Source organism: Aplidium turbinatum, chromosome 17 (assembly GCF_918807975.1).
Source record: "Aplidium turbinatum chromosome 17, kaAplTurb1.1, whole genome shotgun sequence".
Classification (NCBI taxonomy): Eukaryota; Metazoa; Chordata; class Ascidiacea; order Aplousobranchia; family Polyclinidae; genus Aplidium; species Aplidium turbinatum.
The window spans coordinates 7,369,872-7,395,404 of record NC_137488.1 but is presented as its reverse complement, the minus strand read 5'-3'; the positions used below and the strand labels follow the sequence as shown (position 1 = coordinate 7,395,404).

General features: G+C 37.2%; 2 protein-coding genes across 2 annotated transcripts; both read right to left on the bottom strand.

Annotated features, from left to right (window-relative positions):
* Positions 1-974: 974 nt before the first annotated feature.
* On the bottom strand, positions 975-17,565 carry LOC145786344 (dynein axonemal assembly factor 3-like). Its single transcript, XM_082597987.1, has 11 exons — positions 17,440-17,565; positions 16,022-16,179; positions 14,930-15,023; positions 13,998-14,155; positions 13,386-13,562; positions 11,063-11,185; positions 10,595-10,720; positions 10,007-10,226; positions 7,207-7,321; positions 6,330-6,404; positions 975-5,571 (listed from the first exon to the last, which is right to left on the bottom strand). Exons 1-11 carry the CDS (start codon positions 17,504-17,506, stop codon positions 5,415-5,417), a joined length of 1,470 nt encoding a protein of 489 aa, XP_082454113.1. The 5' UTR covers positions 17,507-17,565; the 3' UTR covers positions 975-5,414.
* LOC145786345 (peflin-like) lies at positions 17,565-24,558 on the bottom strand. Its single transcript, XM_082597988.1, has 4 exons — positions 24,257-24,558; positions 20,150-20,306; positions 19,871-20,014; positions 17,565-18,988 (listed from the first exon to the last, which is right to left on the bottom strand). The coding sequence occupies exons 1-4, from the start codon at positions 24,278-24,280 to the stop codon at positions 18,759-18,761; spliced, it is 555 nt and encodes a 184-aa protein (XP_082454114.1). The 5' UTR covers positions 24,281-24,558; the 3' UTR covers positions 17,565-18,758.
* Positions 24,559-25,533: the final 975 nt, after the last annotated feature.

Sequence of the window (25,533 nt, the reverse complement as noted above, 5' to 3'; positions counted from 1 at the left end):
CCTACTGTAGTTATGTGGTCATGGAGACTTGGTTAGTTAAGGGTGGTCGATAGATATTTCTTCGTTGTTTTACGAAATAGTCATCTCATCACTTTTTGGTCTGCTGCTGTTTCGGTGTTTATCGTTTTTGTCATGTAGAATATACATTCTGTACCTTACGAGCTGCATCGTATGTTCAATGCAATCAGCAGTAGACAGGCCATCAATGAACCATGCTCTCTTCGGCGGGAAAATCGTTTAAAAGTTTTGTTCGTTAAAAGTAGCTTGTCAGCAAGCGCCAACGAGAATCAGCGATCCTACTGCTGCAAAATTCCACAGTTTTCATTCCTTTGTTGTACGGATTTCAAACGACGTGGCCTGCAGACGTTGAAACAATAACAAAAAATACGGATTTGCTAACTTGAATAGGCTACTTGTGCCCTTTAAAAAAAACAAGAAAGTATGATCAAACAAATACTTACTAAAATAAAATCTATGCCATGCGTTTATCACATGTTTTTATGGAAAGTTTAAAGATCAAAATGCAAAGTTTTGACAAAAGTAAAACAAAAAGTTTTCATGAAATTAGATTATAGGCTACGCTATTTGAGGCCAGTGACTGGGTTGATATATTTATGTTGCAACTCATACACAAAAGCGTTAAAAATGAACACACGATATGTATTTATGTGGAAAATGAATTGATAATATGGGTTTTGTTTAAATCACTTGTTGTATATAAAAACTACGAACGTTGCATGAGGCGCGCAGTGTTACGGATAAGCGGAAAGCGGATACAAATTGGAATCCCCTGATTTGAAAACCATAAACCTTGCTAGCAATATCCGCCAATACCAGGCAAAGCCGTAACGATGTGAAAACAGCAACTGTTTGTCAATTTGGAGGACACAAGGACACGTCCGAAATGTGATGGAAAACTGTCTCCCATTCAACTGCTTGACAGCAGAGATGAAATAGCGACCGCACGAGTTGAAATGAATAACAAACTAATCTCGATTTATTTGGTTATTTTTTTATTCGGTTCGAACCTAAACGCAAACAAAGAGATAGAAACCATATTATAACACAAAGACTCTGCCATATTTCAAGTCAAAACGTCGCAAAGAAACTGCAGATCGGAAAACAAATGAACATCTCATAAACAAATCACAATCAGCAAATCAGTGCTTTTTTACATTTAATATATGTAAAACAGCGCTGACTTGCTTCCATACAGTTGAAACTTGCTTCAAACACAGATGAAAATCTGTGCATTCAAATGTACAGATTTGTATAAGGTGATTTACTTCTCAAAATGTAACTAATTCCCATGTAAGATTTGTATTGATTTCAAACACGTAAAGTTTTGTAAAATGTTTAACGTCACCAGATGTATACAGTGACAATCTACTTTTATTCCGACGTTTGGTCACTCAGACACGACTGACTTCTTCACGGGGTTAGACCAGGTACTGACTTCAGTCGTGTCTGATTGACGAAACGTCGGAATAAAAGCAGATTGTCACTGTATACATCTTGTGATAGTTTAGCTTAATTTGCACCAGTAGAACATCTCATATTATTTAATTTAATGCCTGGTGAACAGCCTCATTCAATTTTCAGTCTGGGGAAAACTTTCCAAGCGAATTATATTTCAAAAAAACTTCATATACCGTACTCTATTAGTTGAAACGAAGTAGTATGGAAATTTGGCAAACCTGTTCTCAAGAACTGCCAAAAAAGGACCAAAATCACATTTTTAGAACCAGCGAATAGCTTTGTACGAACAACTTTTTTATGTTGATTCCTCTTTTGCAGACGTCAAATCAATGTAAAAACGACCACTTCTGCCATTTAAATAATACAAATAAAACTGCACAGTTTCAAGTTCTAAATAAGCGAAGATTTCAGAGACATCTAATCTGAAAAGCTTGTGAAAAGCGTTGCTGCGCTCAGCAGATCAATTCTCTTTTTACGTCTGCAGACGTTGAATTAATATAACACAGGACTGATTTAATGACCGGAAAAGACAAAAAAGAAAGATTTCAGTATTCTAGTTTGTGAATCTGTACGTCACTATAGCAATTTTTAGATAATAATCAACCAACGTAAGCAATGAAAACAGTTTAAACATGTAAGACAAAAATCTATCAGCATTACACAAAGAAAATATTATATATCCAAGTTTTTGAAAAACGACATCACAAAGGTTATTATGTTCAAAGTACATAATAACAATTTACAAAAATTATCACAACAGTTGTCAACGATAATTTGGCTCAATTAATTTCGTATTTCTTGCATTTTATACCTTGTAGATGGGATTGCGAAAGACGGACGCAAAAAGACAACAATGATACCTCTGAACAAACCTCTGCTTCATATGTAATAGCAAAAATAACGCAAAAACAACGTACGGTGATTTCCAAGGTCAACGCACAGGTCTGATGGTCTTGATGGCTGGTCACAATAGCATTTTATATTCCAGCTTGTCCCAGACAGCATATCATTTCAAGTAAAAATGGACTTGATTTGCTGGCTGGGACAAAATCCATCTTCTTTTGTATCAGCTCTGTGTACGTCTGCAGAGTCAATGTGAAACGGATGCATTTTGCAAGCTAATACATTCCATGAACACACCTTCCGCATGTGACGCTTTTCACAAAGACAAAGTTCCGTCCAGGCAAAGAAATCAACTGCTGCCCATATCTTTAAGCTGGCGATTAATCTTTTCTAGACAGTAAAAACCCGTCATTTTTACATCAATTTAACGTTTGCTGACGTTGAATCCATGTAAAATGACGGTTTTTGCTGTCTGGGTTACAATCAGGAATTCAAATTTGGCATATGGCTTGGCATTTTCACTCCAATCTCAGATCTATCACACACAGCTTCGATATGTGACATAGTAAAACCATGGAAATAAACATTTACTAGGCGGAAGTTGAAAAACATAGTCTTCAAATGTTCTGGCACTGATCGAAATGCCACAATGCCGCCTCGTTTTAATTGCAAAAATTCTAACGTTTGGACTACGTAGATGCGTAAACTTAATGTCGAAATGACGCTTTCAAAACGAAAAAAAAAGAACAGAACAAAACTCTAACTACGCTTTCTAATACACACTGAGTACGGACAAAATATAACTATACGTAAAACTACAGGCTTTTTATACACAGTAAGATTATTTGGCTCACAAATTATGCTTTTCTTCATCGTATAGACGTTGTAGAAGCATAATTTGGTGATCGAATAGACATCACATCGGTACAAAATATACAAGGTACGATCTACAAGCAAAAGCACAGATAACCAGGAAAAAACAGAGCTTGTATTTTTTGCTTAATTTTGGCTGCAGAAACGCTTTTCGGACATAACGTTAGAATTTGATGTCAGCAAAAAAATGTTATGGATTCTTTTGTACAAGCACCTTTTTCAACGAACGCAAAGCCATGGAAATACAGCATATTTTCAAACTAGTCATTTCTTCCACTTGTAAGTTGGTTTCATTTTTAAGAAATACTTCGAAATGTGGATTTACCTCCGGTGACAAATTCTAAGGTTGAAAACTAATGTAGTATCTTACTTTGATAGATGACTGAAAGAAAGTTTTCGAACAAAAATTGACATCACCAAACTTCAGAATTCTTTCATGTTTCGGTGCAAACTATCTCTCTTGCGACGTTTTTTCAACGCTGAACGACATTTTTTAAACGTGAAAATAAATAATCTACATCAATACAAGTAAAGCGATTTGGCAAATAGCACTTGAGCTTTCAGCGTTTGTGCGGTAGAAAAATATAAGCGTTTCGATGAGGGGTACGAACAATAATTTGTACGAATATAACATTTTATGTTAAAATTTTGCCAAGGATTGTATTTATGTTAATTATGTCGCGTGCCGGCGATTTACAACGAATCAGAAAAAAAGACACACCAGGGTATCCAGCACCAATATAAACCAATTTTGACTGAATATGCTCAGTTAAATCGTTTTCAGACGCAAAGTCTTCATCACAACTTAACCTTCCAACACTGTTCTCAATTGAACACAGCAAAACCCGTCATTTTTACATTGATTCAACGTCAGCAGGCAAAGAATCAATGTAAAAATGACGGATTTTGCTGTTTGGCAGCCCAAGTCATATGTTTTGGCGATATTCTACAGGAAAAAGCGGGAAAAAAATTGGACGTTCTTTCATGTTCGTAAAACTAAAGGCCAGGCTCAACACGTTCAAAGCTGCAACAACGCACATGTCCCTCAGCAAGCTGAGCCTGTCAACATTCTTCAAATGTGGTCAGATGTTGAAACGACACAAACACAAGCTAGCACAAGACTTTCCGTTTTTTTCATCCCCAGACGTTGAAACGATGTAAAAAGCTATCACCATTGTGAGCTGGGAATGAGTAACCGCAAAAAGATTTAAACCTAGACAGTAAAATCCGTCATTTTCACATTGAATCAACGTCTGCAGTCGTTGGATCACTACAAAAACGACGGATTTACTGTCTGCAAAGTTGGTAAACAAAGTCTTCTGCTCTGAAACAACTAAGTCACGTCTTTGCGGGTTGTTATTGATAGTTGTTTACCGGCTTGGCTGGAAAGCAAATGTGCTCATCTTACACTAATCCAACGTTACTAACCGTTGTATTAATGCAAAAAACAGCAGGATTTTGAAAGCGAAATAGCCATGATGCCCACCCTATTGAAGAGTTTCGTGCAGCCAAAGTTAATTTTTAATGAATCATTTTAACGTTAGAAGATGCGTGATAAACAAAAAACTGATGAACGATTGTTTTCAGTTTCCTAACCGCAAACTGCAATGTGTTTTGAAACTGTAGCGTTGAATAACAAAATCACAACACGACTGAAAAGAGGTTTAATATAAAATGTCGGGATTTCAATGGCTTAAAAATAAGGATGTTCAATTGTTATTGTCAAAAATAGCGGATTTTCTTCACAAGCAAATTCTCCTTACAGCTGCAGACATTAAATCAACTTAAAAAGGGAGGGAATTATTTTAACTGGTATGTCAAAATTTAGTTATCTTCAAATCATTGCAATCGCATTTTCAAAATTGACCAATAGTAAATCAGTCCTTTTTACATCTATTCATCGTTTGAATACGTTGAATCAATGTAAAAGAGGTTTAATTTGCTGACTAGGAATTACACACGACAATCCAAAGTTTCGTTCTTGACATCTCTTGAATCGAAACTAAATTTGGAACGACTTCTTGAACAGGAACCAGGAAAAGCGAAATTGCTCCATTTTGACACAAAACTTGTCAAAAATCGCATTCAAAGTTGTTGATTACGGTTCCCAGAACTTCACAGTGTCAAACGAAAACACGTCATTGATCTTTGCTACGACACTCGATTGATGACGTCAGCGACGCCTGCGGCGACGACACAGTGACGTCACTCGACGGCATCTAGGTTCGATTGAGCGCGAACTTAGCAAAGCAGCCGTCAACGCATTGCGGCAGGTTATGTGAGTCAGGCACGGCATGGAAGCCAGCCTCTTGAGCCATGGCATGGACTTTGGTGGAGAAGCCGTCAACTTGAGTTTTGTTCAAGTCTAAAATGTACCTGTTGAAAACAAAGCCACATCAAAGCACGTTTGAAAAATGATCAGCAAAAATGTAACGTACAAAGAGTTCACGTTCACTGCTGTTCGAGAAGATGATTGTTTTAGTCCAAACGAATCGTTCTTTATGAAAGACAGTTTGCAATGCAACCAAATTCTTCATAAGAAAACGAATTCGAAACGAAATCAAGACAAAACAATTTTAAAAGTATTTTACTTTGACCACTCGCAAGCCTGAATAATATTAATCGGTCATTTTTCTAACAACATTCCGTTTATCAAATCAGTACTTTTAGCATTGATTCAACGTTTACAGAAGTTGCACCAACGTTTCAAAGGACACATTTGCTTTTGATTGCAAATTTGAAACGAAATTTTATTCGAAACGAAACCGAAACAAGCAGTCTTGCATCGAAACGACAGTTTTCAAATCAATTGATTCGAACAGCTCAAAATACGTGAAATCTGGTCTTCTTTTAATTACATTCATTTTTTTTAACGTCGCCACACGTTAAAGCAACGTGAAAAGGCCAAGTATAGTTTGCCTGTTCACTATGTCACAGGTAATCCAAACAAATTCCCGTTTGACCAGCCGAATAAAAAAAAACAAGTAAAGATGCACTACCAAGGCATTTGGGCAACACACACTTGGTAAACAACGCGTGTGTGTTTCTCAAAGCCCAGCCTGCAATATCTGCATACGTTGCACCAATGCAAAAATGACCGATAAGCCAGGAAGTTGTTTCTAACAGATACGTACTTGACAAGCTCGATGGTGAGAGTGGCGTGGTCGGCAAACACGTGCCGCAACTCTGGCGTCAACACTTGAACCATGCTGAAAAATAGTTTGTTTCATTTGTGCTGAAATTATGACCTTGGATAGAAAAACGTTAATTTCGTTTGCAAAACTGGTGATCATTCCAGACAGTAAAATCCGTCATTTTTACATCGATTCAACATCTGCAGACGCAATGTGAATGTGAAAATGACAGACTTTGCTCTCTGGGATGTTAAGCCGGTTGCCCCATGCAACACCATGTATTGAGAAATGTAAACTTGAACAGAATTGTGACTAGTAAAGCACACAAAATAAAATACAGCAACCATAAAGCTGTTTCTCAACTGTTGATAAACTGAAGGAATTACGTTAAGTGGACGTCAATGATCACCCAACGACTCAGACAGTAAATCGGTCGTTTTTTACATCGATTCAACGTCTGCAGACGTAAAGTCAATGTAAACGTAATGTGAAAAACGATTGATTTGCTGTCTGGAAAGTTAACAAGGACCCTTAAAAAAAAATGAACAAAATTGGAAGCAGACACCATCGAACATCTGCCAACCACTTCCATATGAGTGTAGTGTCGATACTAGCCATGAAGACTTCGAACTGATGGATCAAGATGTTGAACCACATTGTTTTGCTGTGCAAGTGAGTTCTCATCCATATGCTGATAAGAGAGAGATCCTGTTCTCTAATATGCTACCTAGGCTATAGTATGGTGGTTAGTGATACAGTTTCATGTGAGGTGAGAGCACTGGAGTAATGTTCGATAGGACTTTGGTTCGAGAAGGTTTCGACAAAGCGAATTCGAAATATCTCGAATTAAGTCAAAGCCAGGTTATTATCGGGTTACCTTGCAGAGATGAATGTGGCGTTAAATAGATTCTTGAATTTCGATTTCTTATGTAAATCGGCGACGGAATTCAGCGGCAAGAAATGGACGCACACTTCCTCGCAAGAGATGGGTGCTGAAACACAAATCGTTTGGTGATTCACTTGCAAGGTTCAGAGGGAAACCTGCTGAACAACAGGAAGAAAGTAAAATATTAGACTTTTTTTTCTATATAGCACACAAAGCGCCTAGTGATATCCTTAGTTGCGCTGGCTTACGCCGGGTGCTTTGAAGATTTGGATTAAGTAGACGCGAAGACAAAAACAGATTTTCGTGTCCACCTTCAGAAATGCCATTAATAATAATAATAATGCTTGTTTTTATATAGCGCTGTATCCATCGCAGAACGCGTTGCTTCTTAGCGCTTTACATAGCAAACAGTGTCAATGCAGCCGTATAGAGACACAACTGAGTACATCATTCCCCGAATCCATTCCATTACTCAGCGTCAAGCATGAATTCGATTTAGTACCATTTTGAAAACGTCTTTGGTATGCCCCAACACCGACAGGGTATCGAGCCCATGCCTACCGATTCAGAGGCAGACCCACTAACCCACCGAGCAGGTATTAAGCGTCCTACCAAAGATACAACCGCATGCTCTTGAGCGGTGTCGAACCGTAACCCTATTGACCCTCAGCCCCTCACGTGTCGAACCGTAACCCTATTGATCCTCAGCCCCTCACCATTCGGCTATGCAGTCGGATGTTTCACATGACGCTAAATACATCTTTGACCACAAGTCGAAGAAGTTCTCATTTATCCACTCGTTGAGTCATCATTGCATTGGTGGACTGTGTGAGATTTTCCTTGCAGTTGGGTTAAGGAGCATTTCAATGTAAGATGATCTATGGACGTTACATTTTGGAAAGTTTGGTTGAGTTGCCAAATTTAGTTTAGTTGTAGCTTGTTTTGGTCTTACGCAGTTTGCAGTAAGCCATAGTTTTCTGATAACTACTTTAGAATTTCGCAGTCAGGCGTGGTTAGTGGTTGCTGAGGCATACCATCATTGTTAGTGATAAAGATTTTCAGTTAATTGAAATCGATTTCGAAAAGGGCTTTCACAGTTAGACACATTTTAGATATTGGCAATTCATTCAAAGACCATTAAATTGATTACGTCGCAGCATATGTTCGGGTTGCAATAGATACATGGCTTGATTTTAATTTCGTAAATGATATACCCTGTTTGTCACAGTATTATGAAACTTCATGCAAAGAATAGCTAACAAAAGAACACTGGCTCAGAGTCTTAGACACTTGTTGACTTCAAACACCTGTTGACAGTCAAGCCAGTCAGCGAGTGCTACTATGGAACGGCTTCATCTTGTTGTTGAGGTGATGAATGGTAAACAAATCAATTAGCGAAACTGACGTGCCACTGCAAGCAAATGTCACTGTAACTGACGTATCTTAAAACGTTTGTTTTTTGCCGTTATAGATTTCCACGATTTCTGACTACTGCAAACAAAGGTAAACCAAATAAATCTAATGCCAATCTAATTGGTATGATCAGATTTCACGTGGTTACGTTGGTGCAACATTAGGAAGTAACCTCTGAGAAACATCCCATGTCGATCAAAATTAAATTTGCAAAAGTGACAAAACAACCTCGTCTGTTGGCCTACACATATGTCAACTGCATTCCACGATGAAAAAACAAAACTGTCCAATCAGAGCGGCTTTTTTACGTTGTTAAGATATTTACATTGGTTGAATGAATGTAAGCCAATTTTTAAGCTCAGCTCATCGGTTGCAATTCTATCTGCAGCAGCACACTGCCGGAATAAAGTTGTCGTTTTTACGTTGTATTTAAGTTTTTGCATTGGTAACCTATACTGGCTGAGTAATCTTTTGCAAGCAGATTTCATTTGTCGTCATTATCAGTTAATTGTTATGCCGGTCATGGTCACACTTACACCACGAGACAGTCAAGATACATGCTAGCAGTGGGACGAAATCCACTAAAAAGTTGATTATAACAACGTTGTAACAAATAAAAAAACAAAACAGCATGCACTAGAGTCCTAGACCAAGTAATGTACGAATTATAGAATAAGTTTAAGTGATTTCAGTAAATTCTAACGTAAACGTTAAAATGTCGTGTTGGGTTACACAACTCAATATTATATGGCATTCGCGCGTATTTCATTTATGAGCACATAATGTTAGAGCATCACCAATGTCAGTAGTCGTTGAGACAGCGCAAACAAGAAAAGTTTTTGCTAATTGGCTCCATGACCTCGGCCAGCCAGTTGATAGCAACTTTCCCAGCTGGGTTTTGTGTTGGCTAGACGATTTGATTTTCTACTTAGTCACGAATTAACAACTCACACTATCTTGCATATTCGTTGCTGCGATAATAAAACGCGTCAAACTAACGTCTAAATTTCAAAAGTTTTTATCGGCGCCGTCACTTTCACGTTTTGGCTACGTCAACTTTCAAATATCAATCATCAGCTTCAGCCAATCGGGCTTGGTAAAAAAACGTGACACTTGACCGTCGAAAGATGACATGAAAGAAATGGGGGAGAGTCACAAGACATATACAGTTATTATACACCTATGTAACGGCAGCACCTTAATTAGCACCTCGATGGCAGTGACTTAACCTTGATCAAAAAAAAAATCAACCAATTTCGTTTACTATTAACTTTTACAAACATATTTGTTAGTTCATTAGTTGTCAGTCAGCTAGTTAGTTTTGTTTGTTGAATCATCATATATTCAAACATAGTGAATACGATACCAGATCACGAACCATAGAACTCTCGATTCCCATCGGTCCTGCTCTGCTCCATATCACTCTCTGAGTTCCTCCTAGGCTCTCTGCCCTCCCCATCTTCCTCTTCCTCCTCAACTATCTCGTCCAGCTCCATAACCTTGCTCTCTTCTTTATTCTCGTTGAGATGATACCGAGAACCGTTTTGGAGCTCGTAAAAGAGGGAAGTGAGATTATGTAGAGTGATGTCCTCGGAATTCTGTAAGATGAAATTATCCTCGTCAGCAACAATTGTGGCAACGTTGATACGATGTAAAAGCGACAAAGTTTTCTGGCAGAATGCACTAACAGAGAGTAAAACCAGTCTTTTTTCATTGATATCAAAGTTTCAAAATGACAGAGTTCAAAAACGACAAATTTTTCTCCACGCATGAAGACTGATCACTTCATACACCGATTTGGCTAATTGCAAACGTTCCAAGCAGCCACAGATGAAAGTTGAGTAATGCAAGTGATCAGTCGAAGTACAAAGTGTTTCAACAAAAAAACAATCTATTTTAGTACGTTTAAAGCTAATTAAATGCAACCATGGCTGTTAAATCAGCGGCGTTAAGCAAGTGCACTCACTTTAACTGGCTTTCCATTAGCTGTTTTCAAAAGCGTCTGTTCTTCGCTGTCGATGCCAAAAGCGATGTAGGGACCAGTGACCATGTCACCCCAGTACCCCCGACAAGGTACCCGTTCTCCGTCTCTCTGCGGATAATTAGGTTCCAGTCAGCAAACCAGTCATTTTTATATTGATTCAACGTCTGAATCAATGTAAAAAGGATGGATTCGTTGACTGGGATTCTGTTAGTTTCTTGTGGGCAGTAAAAGACACTCCTTAAATCACACCTCGCAAAATGTAAATTACTTTTAAGTATATAAACAATTTACAAAGCTGAACAACACAATAAAAAACACAAATCGCTCAAGAATTAAACTAACAGCGTCATTTATGACTTGAAACTTTAGCCAAGAATTACATACACATAAAACTCTTCACACATTAGCATTAACAAAATTGATCAAGAATAGATATTTTAATGAATTTACTCTTTTCAGTATGATTCCACTGGCCATAGATTTATTCGGCCTGTCGTAAATTCCTTCTCTTGCTTCGAATGCGACACCGTTTTCCCTCCATCTGAAATACTCCTGTTTGGTCATCACTTTGGCCTGTGGGGGAAAAAGCAGCATCACATTATATAAGACTTTGTTTGAGAGTTCCGTCACTGGTTGAAGTATGAGAATAGAACTAGCATCCAATCATACAATTCTTAATAGCATTAAAAAGCTTAACAGGGGACAAAAATGAATTGTAAAGTCCAGGCAAGGACTTCTCTCTGCATTTAAGTTCAAAAGTGTTTTGCTGCAACCTTCAATTATTCGTGGTGGTCAGTGTGACGTAGGAAAGCGATGCATTGCAAAACAGTCTGAAAGATTAACAACATTTGGCTGTTTTGCTCATTAGCAGGAATGTCAACCACTAGTGTATGCAGCGTACTGCGGTTCCACGACATTAACGAGAATTCGATGCAATTCCGCATCTTTCAGTTGTTGATTGAGCATGGAATAAACATTAAACAAGTTCTGTCGGTGGTATTTAGCATTTGTCGCCATTCAACATAACATTGGCTTTCATACGCACGAACGTCCTACAAACAACAAAACAGTCGCTTTTTTTACATTGGATTAAAGTCTGTAGACGTCGAATTAATGTTAAAAGCGGCTGATTGCTAGTTCGGTCGTCATCAATACGTTAATCTTCTTACAAAGCACTAATATTAAACAGAAATGTTTACGGCAAACGCCCTATAATCTTAACCCAACGTACACAATATGAAGAAGGATGATTGAATCAAGCTAATTGTGAAGAGATTTAAAAAGTTAAATTGCATGAGTAAAAAACGAAGCGTTAAACACTTGAAAGTTTATTCGTTCATGAAGGTAACCTTTTCAGTGAATGCAAAAGAAAGCACTGTTTTGGCTTAATTATGCTTCACAGCATTTTTTATGCTATGCTTTCGCATTGTGTTCTGTCGTCCTCATATCTTTGCTGATCAGTCGGAGCTCAATACAGTACAACAGTTCTGACACCAAGGATAACTCAATAGATGCCAAAATCGACCAGGAAATAGAGTGCAGACTGGCGAAAGCAAACGCTGCCATTCGAAGACTTCACAGACGAGTTTGCAACAATTACCACTTGCAAAAGAAAACAAACATCATGACGTATGGGGCAGTCGCTCTCACAACTCTCCTCTATAGAGGCTGGATGAGTTTTTATAGAGGATTAGGATGCTGGATGCTACTGTATATCTTTAGCATGCATGTACAAGTCTTGGAACATTTCCACCAGCACTGTCTCAAATTTACTATAAACCTGCACTGAGGCAAACATGTCCAAGGCACTGCGGTCCTCAAACAAATTGATATATACTTTCTTCACTAAAGCGCTGTGGCTGAAAAGACAGCGACGTTGCGTCAACCGTGTCTCCAGGATAGGCAATCGTGGATTTCCAAAAACCACCTCATTCAAGAAGTCCTCCACATGCCAACGCAATGTTGGTGCCTCCATAAAGTGCTTCATAATCATATCCTTAAAAAACTCTAAAGTTATACAACATAGACATTCAACAGTCAACACTGGACAAATCCTGCTGAAGATAAGGAATTGTGGAGGCTCACTGTGCATGAGGCGGTCTTTAAGTAGAAGGAAACGCAAATCAAGCAAGAAAAGCGTCGAAATAAACAGACCCGCCAGAATTTTCTACCATCACCAGTCACACATTAGAACTTTTAGACATAGGCGAGCTTACAAATGACGTAACTCTGAATTGCAGATCTTCTTTACGAAGTACTGCCATATATTGCCAACGACAGCTAAGTGCTGCTGGGTGTTTTCTTTGGCTGATAAACATAGACGTTGAGTGTGGTTGAAAATTACAGGTTTGAAAGCTAAATACCTTGAGTCTGCTATGTGTGTTCCAGCAGCGTGTTTTGAACCGTTTAAGATAAGATCTTCAAACGAACATCATAGAGAAAAATGCCTACATTTCAACTGTGATATGAATGATTTAGTCAATTTTGTTCAAATAGTTTAACTTTTTCCCATTGTGATAGTGCTAATTGACCAACATATTACATATCCCTGTGTCGCGAAAGACTAAGCAATGAAACTTCAAACTGTAGAAAAATACTGAAATACCAAAAACCATACTCCAAACTAGATTAACTACAAACCAATAAAACAATCAAAATTGCTTTCATTGCATGGCAAAACAATTATCCTCAATTCGATAACTTCACAATGATTGTACGTCGGTCAAAAATTAAACAACAAAAAAGATCAGCCCAATCAGCCATCGTTGTTTACCCCAAGGTCGCCAAGCTTCATCGATAAATCCCAGTCATAAGCTCCCTTGCGGGTGTCATAGCGGGTGGCGAGGTATTGACGCAACCTGTTATTCCACATGGTCGATATATTGAAGTACAAGGCCTCCTTCTCTCGCCAGAACTTGAATATGCCTTCCAAGTAATCTCGTTCTTTGTACTGGAAAAATAATTGCATTTTTTGTAAGAAAGTTTACGCTTTTTAGCTAAAACGAATACGTAAAGACGATGGTGTTGGGAAAAGTTGGAGTCAACTTTTGCTTGCTTGTCAGTTTACATTTTATGCGAACGAACATTATGCGATACGTCAATGTAAAAGATATGGTTTTGATAATTAATTTTTCTATCAAACGTAACAAAATTAAATTAAACTATTCAAAATAACTGCGATAAGGTGTGAATGGTGTAGCTAGCAATTAAAACTTGGAAAAGGCTGCAATGCTCGGATATTGTAAACCTGTCTGAAATAAAAACTTTAAAGGAAAAGTGTTCCCTGTGAAGGCAGCGTTAACATCAAACCAGACATTACCAAATATTTGATTACGCGTTACGCGTGGATGGCAATTGAACCTACAATCAGCAACACACGCCAAACCTTTAGCTGCGACATGTCGATCACAGGCATGCGTTCGTCAGAGTAATCCAAGTCGGTGATCATCTCAATGAAAAGGTTCGCCTTCTCTTGTAGATATTGTACGGTCTGTTGCCTGATGAGGGTATTACCATACAACTCTGCAAACAGCTCGACTTTTTCTGAAAGCAAAATATTTGACAAACAATTTTCAAGACCAAAAGTTGTTTAATTATACTGTATTGTGGTTTTGACAAGCCAGGGAACAAAAGTTGCTGTTTTTACGTTGCATCATTGTCGCTAGCAATTGAAACGACGTAAAAGCTGAGGACTTTTCCAAATCTTGGAGTCTGTCACAGAGAAACACACCATGTGATGGCAGAGAAGGATTATAATTCAATTATAATAATTGTAACCAAAAAAAAGCTTTAGGCAAACGAAACATGATTTACCTGAACTGAAAAATCAAATGACGTTTGATGCATACAAAAATGCTTAAAATTTAAACTTGATAAAGCAAAAACGGGTTATCACAACCATGCGTTGTTAAAACTTTATTCTTCATACACCCAGTTATAACAATGTACAATAGAACTGTGATCTCATATAGCAAAATCCGTCATTTTTTACATTGATTCAACGTCTGAATTAATGTGAAAAACGGTTGATTTGCTGTCTTCAAAGATCAATTTCTATGTTTCAAGGTCATTTGCGGTCATCTCAACAAACAATCATTAACGATTTTCATATTAGTTCAACGAATGTAATTTTCCAAAAAGGTGAACAGGGCACGTTGTGGCATGAAAACTTCACTATGGAATTTTTCAGTGTGAAAAGAAAAATTTCGTAGGTTTCAAAGTGTATAGTGTCTTCGAAGTACATTGAGCACACCATTACATACTAGCAGTCTTATTGCAAAAATATAAAGTAGTAATAATCTCAGCTCACAAACCCACCTTGTAGACCCATTCTGTGGGAAGGTTCCAGTGACAGAGTAAGAAGTAGAAGATGTTTGCCAAATAATTCAAGATTAGATTCAACAACATATATCTGAAAAAAATTTCACCGATGACTCACTAGCTCCAATGTTAAATGTGACAAACAGTTTCCCAGCCAGCAAATGTCAACTTTTGACATCGCTTCAAGCGACGTTGAAACGACATGAAATGGAAGCTTTTGCTGACTGGGACCACTTGCCAAACATTAACAGATCAACAACACTGAATGTTTGGTTGGATAGCGGTCCGTGTACACTGCAGCAATGCATCGCATGCTGATGCAATGTGCATTCCAAGCAGACAAAAGTTATTTTTCTCACAACGTTTCAACGTCACTGCACGTCAAAACGACATAAAATTGGTAACTTTTTCTAGCTGGGTTGTACCAACATGCGTGAAAACGTTTTAAAAGATCCCTGCAGTTTCGTTCTTCATTATAAAAGTTCAGATATGGTATCAAATAAAAATTATGGTTGAAAAATGAGTACACGCCCTCCGAAGAAAAGCTAGCTTGAAATCAGTAAAGCAACGTATTGAGAGGTCGGTTAAATGTACGAAATATAATGGAAGCTACAGAATAATGAAAGTTGTTTACCAGTTTTATAGATTGACTGCCAAACAAGCTACACAGACAGCAAAATCCGTTATTTTTACATTGATTCAACGTCTGCAGATTTTGCATTTGGGGAGGCATTGCCTGCTTAGTGCATACTTTATTAAAGTCCACAGTTCTAGCAAGTTGATACCACCCTCCAGGGGAAAATTGTCACAATTTCAGTAATTAAGAGGTTGATTAATCCAAGCATAACTACAAAGAGAAAAAAATTGCAAGAAGAGGTTGAAGACCTGCTCTTAAACTTCCGCAGTTCGCCATACATTGCAGTAGTTATTTTGTGTGAACAGTTTTTGAATAACAACACTCACGTTGTGAAATTGTGTGAACAGTTTTTGAATAACAACACTCACGTTGTGAAATTGTGTGAACAGTTTTTGAATCACAACACTCACGTTGTGAAATTGTGTGAACAGTTTTTGAATCACAACACTCACGTGTATCTTTCGTTTTTTGTGCCGTTTCCGATGAGCAGCTGTTTTTAAGACGTGCCTGCAGTCTCCTGCTCCAATCATAAGGATATTGATAACCTCCACCCGTTCATGAGAGCCGAGTTCCTCCTCCATGTTCGACAAGCACTCACAGCCACATATGTCTAGAAATGTTGAAGTAACGAGTTAGAGAACTACCACGCAAAAGTAAGGATAAAATCGCTTATTAATAAATATAACATTAATTTCTGAACACGCGAGGTAAGTGTCAAACGTGTATTGCTGAAACATGAGAATTAAATTGACAACGTTCCAAATCCAGTAAAACTTGAAGTGCCAGGAAACATGATGCATCACCAGGGTTGTCGGTATTTTACCCGACCCAAAAAAACCCGGGTGGGTTTTTAAAAAAAAAACCACTTAAAAAAACCCAGAGCATTATATTTGTCCAGTTTTTATTAGAAAATTAAAAAAATGAACAAAAACACTACAAGGCACTTAAAACAAACTTTAAATTAGGACTTAAGGATGTGATTGTGAAGTAAATTTCCAAGAATAAATTGAAAACGCTGTGGATATTGTACGGTACACAAAAATCAAGTAATGCCACTTTGTGTATACTATACTAAAACTCATTTATGCAAAAAGGCCTTATAGTTAAACTGGTGAAAGTACTACTCTACTGTAGTCTGTATATATGAAGTGACATGCAATTTAGGAGGCTATTTACCAATGACAGATTCTGGATTCTAACGCATGGCTGTTTCAGAGCATTTGCCTAAATGGCCAGCAATCGCTCAATTGCTCATCCATTACTCGTATAATATAAATGATAAAAAATATTTAAACATGATGGCATAAATGCTCCTTGCCTTCAAATCTAAAGCAAATGATGCAATAATGTGATTTCTACTACAGTAGCATCAACTTGGTATAGAAATCAGTGGATGATGCAACATCCAACTTGATCTTGAAATTAATGGATGATTCAACATTCAAGCAACAACAGCCCTAGTGCATTATTTTATTGAGTTATGCAAGCATGTACTGTGAGTGAAAGGCACTTCATTTGTAAAAAGTAGTTTTGAGGTGAAATAAGCATGAATCTACCTTTTTTGCATCTTTTTTAAAAAAAAAAACAATAAGTTATTTTTATTTAAAAAAGCCAAACCCGGGCGGGTTGGGCTTTTTTAAAAAACCCGGGTTTTTCTCAACCCTGTGCATCACAACCAGCGAAATTGGTTTGGAGTCGCCAAATATTTCGCTTTCTGTCCTGACTCCACTTGCACTTTACTTCCTCAGTTTACCATCCCAGAAATGAAGCGGAGTGATCCAAATGCGTTGGATCATCTGGTCGTCTAGTTCAACTCTATAAGTTGTAAATTAAAACTTAATATTTAAACATATGCATAATAATAGATCACCTTCTTGTAAATCCAAAGCCGGACTAAATCCCCACATTGTCACGCTCCCAAACCCGTCTCCAGTCATCTTGGCTTCCTTGTGATTAAGTTTACATCAACAGACCTCAAAATTAAATTTAAAAAAACTGTAATAAAATTGAAACATATAGTTATGTTGATGGATTTGAAATTAAAAATTTCCTAGAAAAAACATTAAATACTTACAAATTGCGTGATAAACGATAAACAAACATAATTATATGCAACACCGGTAGCACAAAGTTCAACATGGCAACCATATAGAATAAACGATAGTTATACAAATGTGGTATTATTTTTTTCTTTTAAAAGCAATCTTTTGCCAAGTCAGCCTGAAGAAAAGATACACTCATAATAAACGAGTTCTATATATCGAAAATGACAAAGTCAAATATTCTTAGGCAAGTGCAGTTCTACGGTTTAGAACTATATCAAGCAAATCAATTCCTTTCTACGTCGATTCGATGTTTGCAGAACAGGATTGATTTGCTGCTCTCCCGTTCAACCACAACCTTATTTCAACGTTGCAGTTAAACTGCTCCCGTTTGACTAGTTGAAAAGATCGGCTTGATCATCGAGATCATTACAAAGCGTTGATATGGCTCTCAAATTAAACGATAGTCGTTGACTGACGACGACATTTTTTGTACCACCAAGCACAGTAAACAAATGCCATCCGTTTTAAACAGATAATATTTCATTGATTTTGCATATTTGAAACAAGTGGTAACGTGAAATCGATGCAATGACAAGACTTCCACTTCTACAGACAATGTTGCAGGCGTAAAACTCGCCCTTAAAAACATATACAATACATCACTCAGAACGAGTAAGGATGACAGTGAATTTAACAAGCAATTCTTGCACTAGTGTCAGTGAATAACCAACATAATATATGAAAAATTAATCAAAAGTTGATAAAATGTTGTGAAGAGTGTTGCAAGGGCATTGTTGTTTGTGCCTCGAAATTTTTGCTGGATTGCCAGTGTTTCCAAAGTCAAAGGTGATGAAATAAATTTCAATATCAGAAATCTTCAACTTTCTTTACTTTAGCAATTAAATGCAGACTAAAATTCGATGACAAGTATTTTGTGCACAGCATAATGAGCACATGCGACAATTTGTTTCTTTTTTCAAAATTATCTTTTGTTAAATAGTTTACATGGAACCAACATCTGAAGATAAATGTCAGTATGTGCCCTATAAAGCATATACAGTACCTATACAACAGGGATAGTTCCATGATACATATACATCTAATTTTCTAAAAAGTTACTGCAGTAGGTGTCATACTTCATAAGCTAGGGCTTCACACTAGCCACTGCTTGACACATAAAATCATCATAACTGATCTGAGCAGTTCCTATCATTTGAGTGTCTCTCTGTTTAAAGGTTCCCGTTAGAGTTTGCATGATCAAAGAACAGTTTATGAAATCCTCAAAAGTGAGTTGCCTTCGCCCTGTGATGTCATACCTCCAAATAGCTGTCCGCACAAAGTTAAGCGAGACGTTGAAACCCATTCTTGAAAAGGCTGAAAAGTGAAATAATTCGTAATGATCTGTTTCGTACACAAATACATTTGCTGCTTGTACACAACCTAAACAACAAACTCTGCTATAATTTACACTTTACAGTGCCCTTGAGTTGGTAAATAGAACATAGAAAGACAATCGTCAAATCTAAATTTCTGCTAATATTTAAGTTTTGAATATTTGATTAGTGTCAAATCATGTGAGGACTGATGAGGCAAGTTGATGATAAATGTTATCAACTTATAAAAGAAAAACAACAGTTTCAAACTCCCTGGAGCCAAATCATGCAACATAACTTTAATCAGCAAGCACTTGCAAATCAAATTAAAAATGTCGAAGCATTACAATATATTGTTTTTAAATAAATTAAAGAATAGTATGTATTTCAACTCGGTGGAAGCGAAAGAAAAATCAAATGACAGTGTAAGTTTTTTGCAATGGGAAGATACTGGTAAACCTTGTGGTGTTAATTGTTTCATATGTTTGTTATTAGACAATATAAAATTTGTCAAAACTCAAAACTTTATAGCATGCTCATTGCTCATGACTAATTGGAGATTTTCAGTAAAATATATGTCTTTAACTCACACCACTAGTACCATCTTTCCATGGTCTCAGGCAACCAGTAAAGTGCTTTTGCTTTAACAGATTTTTGCAAACAATCAAATAATGTTGAGGTATCATGTGGAAGCATGGTCACCGGGAAGCTTGGTACCGTAACCTTTTCTTACAAGTAAACTGATGACTTCATACAGTAAACAATGACAAAAGTCAATACTCATGTCAGTATTAAGCTATATCATAACATATCATGTGTAAATATTAAACCAGGAAAATTTATTTACTGTTTACAACAGTTGATGTAGCAAAGTTCCACGAACCTGTATGAAGTTCTTGTTCATTGATTGCACCTGACCTATCCTGATCGTAAGCTGAAAACACGCTTCTCCATTGATTGATGTACGTCCAAAGAGAGTTAAACTCATTAACATTTATTGTCCCAGAATAATCCCTGTCAAATAAAGCTGCAATACAAAAAAATACTGTATGACCTTCACTGCCATTGACCAAGTATATATGCTACACTTAGAAAGAGTCATAAAATACCAACATAGTTTGGAAAAAAGTAGCTTGATCACATGAACAAAAACGTTTCTCACATATCATTTGGTGGCAAGTTTCCAATTTAAACCTTGACCAATCGTTATTTGTCAAAGCTTGTTGGAGTTCAAGGGCAGATATCTGTCCACTTCTGTCCACATCCACCGACTGAAACCAAGCCAACACATTGGGATCAACTTGAGGTCCATAACCTGGCTAGAAAATTATAGTTGTTTCAATTGACAATTGATAAACATCAGAAACAATTTACTTTCCGAACTAATAATTCACTTTTCAAAATTAGTATTCTGGAATAATTACTTCAAATATGTAATTTTAAATCTTGTCTCAGCACAAAAATACAAAGTTTATAATTTGTCTTTAAATGTAATAAGCGACATGATGCCTGAAACAAGGTACCATTTTCCCTAAAGAGACCTGATTAACAAATTTCTAAACAAACAAAAGTGCTCAGTTTTTATCATTGCAAGCAAAGCAATTTAATTTATAAAGAGATTGCTTTTACAACACAATAGCTATGCATAATGCAGTCTTGGTGTCTCCATGCTGTAAGGTCAGTATATAAATTTTTTTACAATTCAGTGACATATTTCCACTCGTGCAATATATATCAATGCAATAAAGTGTATACACTATACATAAAAATATTTGATAAATAGATAAAATTTCTTGGTCGTTTCAACATTTTACAAAACTGCAGTGCTGTCACATGATATGAGACCACTACAGGCCTCGAAATTCACTTTTGTTGACGGCGGACAAACGTGTCCGGTCTGAGCAGCTATCTCGGCGGACAAATTAAGTCTCACGGCGGACACACCAGTTTTATCGTCGATCGTCATGCTTAATCACTTTATCTTGATAATTCTTCGCCATTTGAGAACTACTGTATAGCTACGGTTGTTAAGGCTTTTTAAAATTTCAGCAAAGTCACTCTGAAAAGCTTTCATCAGACCAACAATGTGCGCTCGAAGAGTCAAAGCGCCGTGTAGATGCTTAATACGACGCATAATTGATTAACTTCCACCGAACGAGGTCGTGTGGCTTGTTGCGTCACATTGCTCTGGGCATGAGTCGGAAAACTTCTACACTAATGCCACTATTTTCTGCAGTGCAAAGTTTCATTGGGCTTTTTTCTTAAGCTTTATTTTTGCGTGTCTTGTGAATTTATTTTTCCTTGGGAGTTTTTTTTCTTACTGTAATACCAAAACTTAACAAATTTTGCTGCATCTTGCTGTGATATAGCCTACTCGTATAATCTAATTTTGTAACCAACCTTGCGGTATCAATATTACTCGATCCATGGCCACCTGGAGATGCGGCCTGATTTGTCACATTTTGATTACAGCTACTGCTAGTGCTTGACTGACATTTTTTGAGATGTTTTTACTTTTTGCGGTTTTCTAATGGCATAAAACTTTTTTGTTGCCTTGGGGAAGCAATAGCAAATGAGAAAAAGTAAGTTGAAAAACGCAAAATCAGACTGTTATTGAAAATTAACAGTCTGACTAAAATCTTCGAAATCAAATTTTCTTTGTTTTTCAACATGTGAGGATGTTAAAACCTATTGTGTCATCTGGGGAAAAGAGTAAAGAAAGCGTAAAAATCTAATTTTTAGAAAAATTTATTTAAACGTTCGCCCAAAGTTAGAAAAACCTGGAAATTTCTGCAAAATGTGACAAATCAGGCCGTATCTTTAGGTGGCCATGCTCAATCAAAGCCAGACATTGTGATGTAAGACTTGAACTAAGTTTCGCGTAATTAGTGTAGAAGTACTGGTATTCCCATCGATTCTTAGTGAAGAATTTTCTCGCTGATTCAATGTCATCAATCGCTGAAGCAACGTAAAAATCGAAAGTTTTCCTTTTTGAATGGAAGCTAGGAGATACAGTATTCACATTTTCTAGATGCGCGAGAAATTATATTCTTGCAACAATTGTTTGTGCTATGCAATGACGATTTGTATCGCTAGTTCCTGTGTTATTTCTTGGCGGACAAATATGACCGATCTAGAGGGTACTTCCCGCGGACATCACATGCTGTGACGGCGGACATGTCCGCCGTGAATTTCGAGGCCTGCACTAGATGATTTTTTACTAAAGTTGAGTTTTTGAAAACTTTTTGGGACCGGTAATAAGATTTTAGATCCCCTACAATGCTTACATGGTATGTATTCTCAAACCCACCATGTTCAGCAGAATATGTTCAAGTTGTTTCTATAAGATTAGATTGTGCCACTTCTAAACTACCTAGGTGCTTATAAAAATGCTAGCCTGAACTTTCCTTTCACACATGAACACTACTGCAATCCTAAAACTTTCAGTCTTTCATCCTTCTCCATTCTACAGTATTACAATGACAGAAAAGAAATCAAAATCGATAGTCTTGTTGCATAATAAAACTTTCTCAATATGAAAAGCTAAGCTTGATGTAAAGCAATCTTTCCAAATAGTGTATATTTGGGCTGTCCATATATAGAAGAATGGGTCTGCTACTATTCAGTGAGTCCGATTCGGTGAGTTCCGAACCTCTAACCCTAACCCTAAAACGGCAATGATAATTAGGCTACGGTACCCGATAATTTAAAAAAAAAAATTGAAAAAATCCCCCGTTAAGGGATCGGACTCACCGAATCAGACTCACCGAAACGGGCCATTCCGTAGAAGAATAGATAGTCACAATAAAAAGCAATTAAACCTTGCAAGAAATACATCAACAAATTATTCTGAACATGCTGCGCTTGTTAATATATATACCGTGGTACGTTTTATACAATTTACCAAAGACAAATGGAGAGAAAATAATCCAGGTGGTCATATTATTTCTAACAGTATTTGCAGATAAAGTATGTTGTTGTTGTTTCATAGTTTTAAGCATATTCATAATGTGCAATTGTACATTTATGTATATAAATTGAAGCTTGTTTTGCTTGATGATTAATTCTCCTATAGTTTATTTAAAACCACATGCTTCCACACAAATGAGTCAGGTTTTTTCAACATTCCTAGGGCATGTAAAAATCAGTTTAAGAAAGATGTTGTCTCGGATAGAACAAGCCAAAAGATTTGAAAACTATTGTATGTAAATCTTAACATTTTGAATGGCATAGACCTACGTCCTACATGGTAAGCTGAAATGCTTATTGCATTTCTAAAATTAATACAAAGCTACAATGTATCTTCCTGTTTTTATTCATATTTACAAGTGATGGTAATTTTGTGGTATTGTATTCCTAGTTACTTTTAGCGTACTGCCGCCCTATTTTAACAAGTTAGGGAACGTTCAAATATTACGTAACGCATGGGGGAGGGGGGATTGAAAAAAGCGTTACGTTGGCGTTACATGGGGGAGGGGGGGGTCAAAAATTCGGAAAAAAAGCGTTACGTAATATTTGAATGTTCCCTTATGTACATTGTACAGCTACATCATAAAAATTAATGTATACTGTTGAAAACAATACAAAACTTATTTAATGGATAGATTAATTCTGTGCATGTGTAGCGCCTGAGAGCTTTATCCGACATCACGAGCTCTTGCTTCGTGTCAGAATGCTGGAAGTTATTTAATCTGTACAACACCGCAGGCCTATAGCACAGTCTCGTGCCTCAATAAAAAATTGAAAGCACAGAATTTTTAAGAATGCCTAATTGCATTCTGGCTGTTACTTCATACACATAGTTTTGGCATTCTGTTACATTGTGTGTTTGTGTTTAGCAATTGCGATGCTCACAACGCTGCTTTCCCAATCAAAACTAGGGTCCTTTTTAGTAGCTGCATACATTTCACTTAAAAAAAGAAAAACTGTTTCTATTCAATCAAGTAACCGAGTACGGCAGGGCATTGTTGAGGAGTGTTCACTTTTGGTTTCGGGGCTGTCAACCATTCTGGTGTTTTTCGTTCAGTAACTGTTACTTAACGTCATGGTTGCTGAGTTGGAATAAATCAGTAAGTGTAACATTGAAGACTGTCATGTCCTGACCACCTTTCACCAATATTGTGCCCAGAGATGTAGTCCTGCCAACATCTATGTATGAGCAGGCATGTCAACAAGCAACGCGCCGCTACACACATATCAATCAGATATTTAAAGTGCATGACCAATCAAACATTAGCTTTAAATTTAACAACTGGTTTAACCAACCCACCTGTTGTTGCCCATAGTATGCCATATTATGACCAAGAAAAAGTCAGTTTGTCTTTGTACTTCACTGAATTCTGTTTCCAAACTTAAAATTAACAATCAGGCTTAAAGACAATAAAAAAGGATTTTAAGTTAGATAGTTCGGTTAATTTTTTTCTGCTGGCAAATTAATGCCACCGGTTAAGTCAGCTGCCACCCAAAAATACAAAACATCAAAATCTAGGAATATAATACACAGAGATGTACGTATACGCCGCAAGTTCTACGCCGCATACTTGCGACGTAGACTTCTTGTTTGCGCTACCACTTGCGGCCACATTTTTTTGGATAGTTTGCGCTTGAGGCTACGCCGTAAAGTTTTCGCGGTTTTTTAGCGCATAGCGTCAACGCATACTTTTTAATGTATTTTTTCTCTACAACACGCCAATATATTCCAGCGCTGCAGTTGAAAGAATGTTTTAAATGGGCAAAGACATATTGGAACTAAAACACAGCAAAATGTCAGATTAACACTTTCAGATGCTTGTGTTTCTTCGTGGAAATTCAAAATAAAACTTGTTTGTTTCGAGTGGTTTATACCATGTGAATGTTTAGCACCTAGCAAACAAAATTAGTTTACGCTAGTGTATGTGCTGACGCTGACGGCGTATGTTTTTTAGAACGTTTGCGTTTACGCTGACGGCGTCAATATTTTTGGTATGCGCGTACATCACTGATAATATATACCGGGTGCAACCTAATTCGTATCATGAACAATTCGTACCGTCAGTTCGTACCTTGAAAAGATCAAGAGAAAAAATTAAAAAAAGCTGAGTCACTGATCGGAGTTTCCGCAAACAAACAAACTGAAAAGATCGAGACATAAAACTTGAACAATGCCGAAGTCGCTGATCGCAGTTTCCGTTTTTCCTCAATTTCTGCAAACATTTTAAAATTTCCGTTAATGATCCGAAGAGTTTGCTGAAGTCGCTGATCGCGGTTTCCGCAAACATTTTAAAAGGGTTAGGGTTGATCGGAGTTTGCGCAAACATTTTTAAATTTCCGGTAATGATCCTAAGGGTCGAATGCAGAAAGGTAGCTCAAAATAAGCCTAGCTTAACGCCAAGCTCTTCTCAGGCAAGCGGAGTTTTAGTCAAACTCGGTTTAAAACTTGAGCGCGATGCAGAAACTAATTTGCAAGGTCGCTTGGCCAAGCCACTCTTTGAGCTGCGCTTCATAATAAAACTGGTTTTAAGCCACGTTTTTGACGCAAAGTGTGACGTCACTCGACTTGCAATGGTG

Bases quoted from the DNA above. Each gene is read 5' to 3' on its own strand.
- LOC145786344 (XM_082597987.1), bottom strand. From the start codon at position 17,506: ATGACTGGAGACGGGTTTGGGAGCGTGACAATGTGGGGATTTAGTCCG. The intron at 7,322-10,006 runs GTTCGTGATCTG...TTTGTGTTTCAG, and splicing joins TGGGAATCGAGAGTTCTATG to CACCCATCTCTTGCGAGGAA. The intron at 6,405-7,206 runs GTAACCCGATAA...ACTATTTTTCAG, and splicing joins GCCACATTCATCTCTGCAAG to CATGGTTCAAGTGTTGACGC.
- LOC145786345 (XM_082597988.1), bottom strand. From the start codon at position 24,280: ATGGCATACTATGGGCAACAACAG. The intron at 20,307-24,256 runs GTGGGTTGGTTA...ATAATTTTCTAG, and splicing joins CATACTATGGGCAACAACAG to CCAGGTTATGGACCTCAAGT. The intron at 18,989-19,870 runs GTTCGTGGAACT...TTCACTTTTCAG, and splicing joins TGAACAAGAACTTCATACAG to CCTTTTCAAGAATGGGTTTC.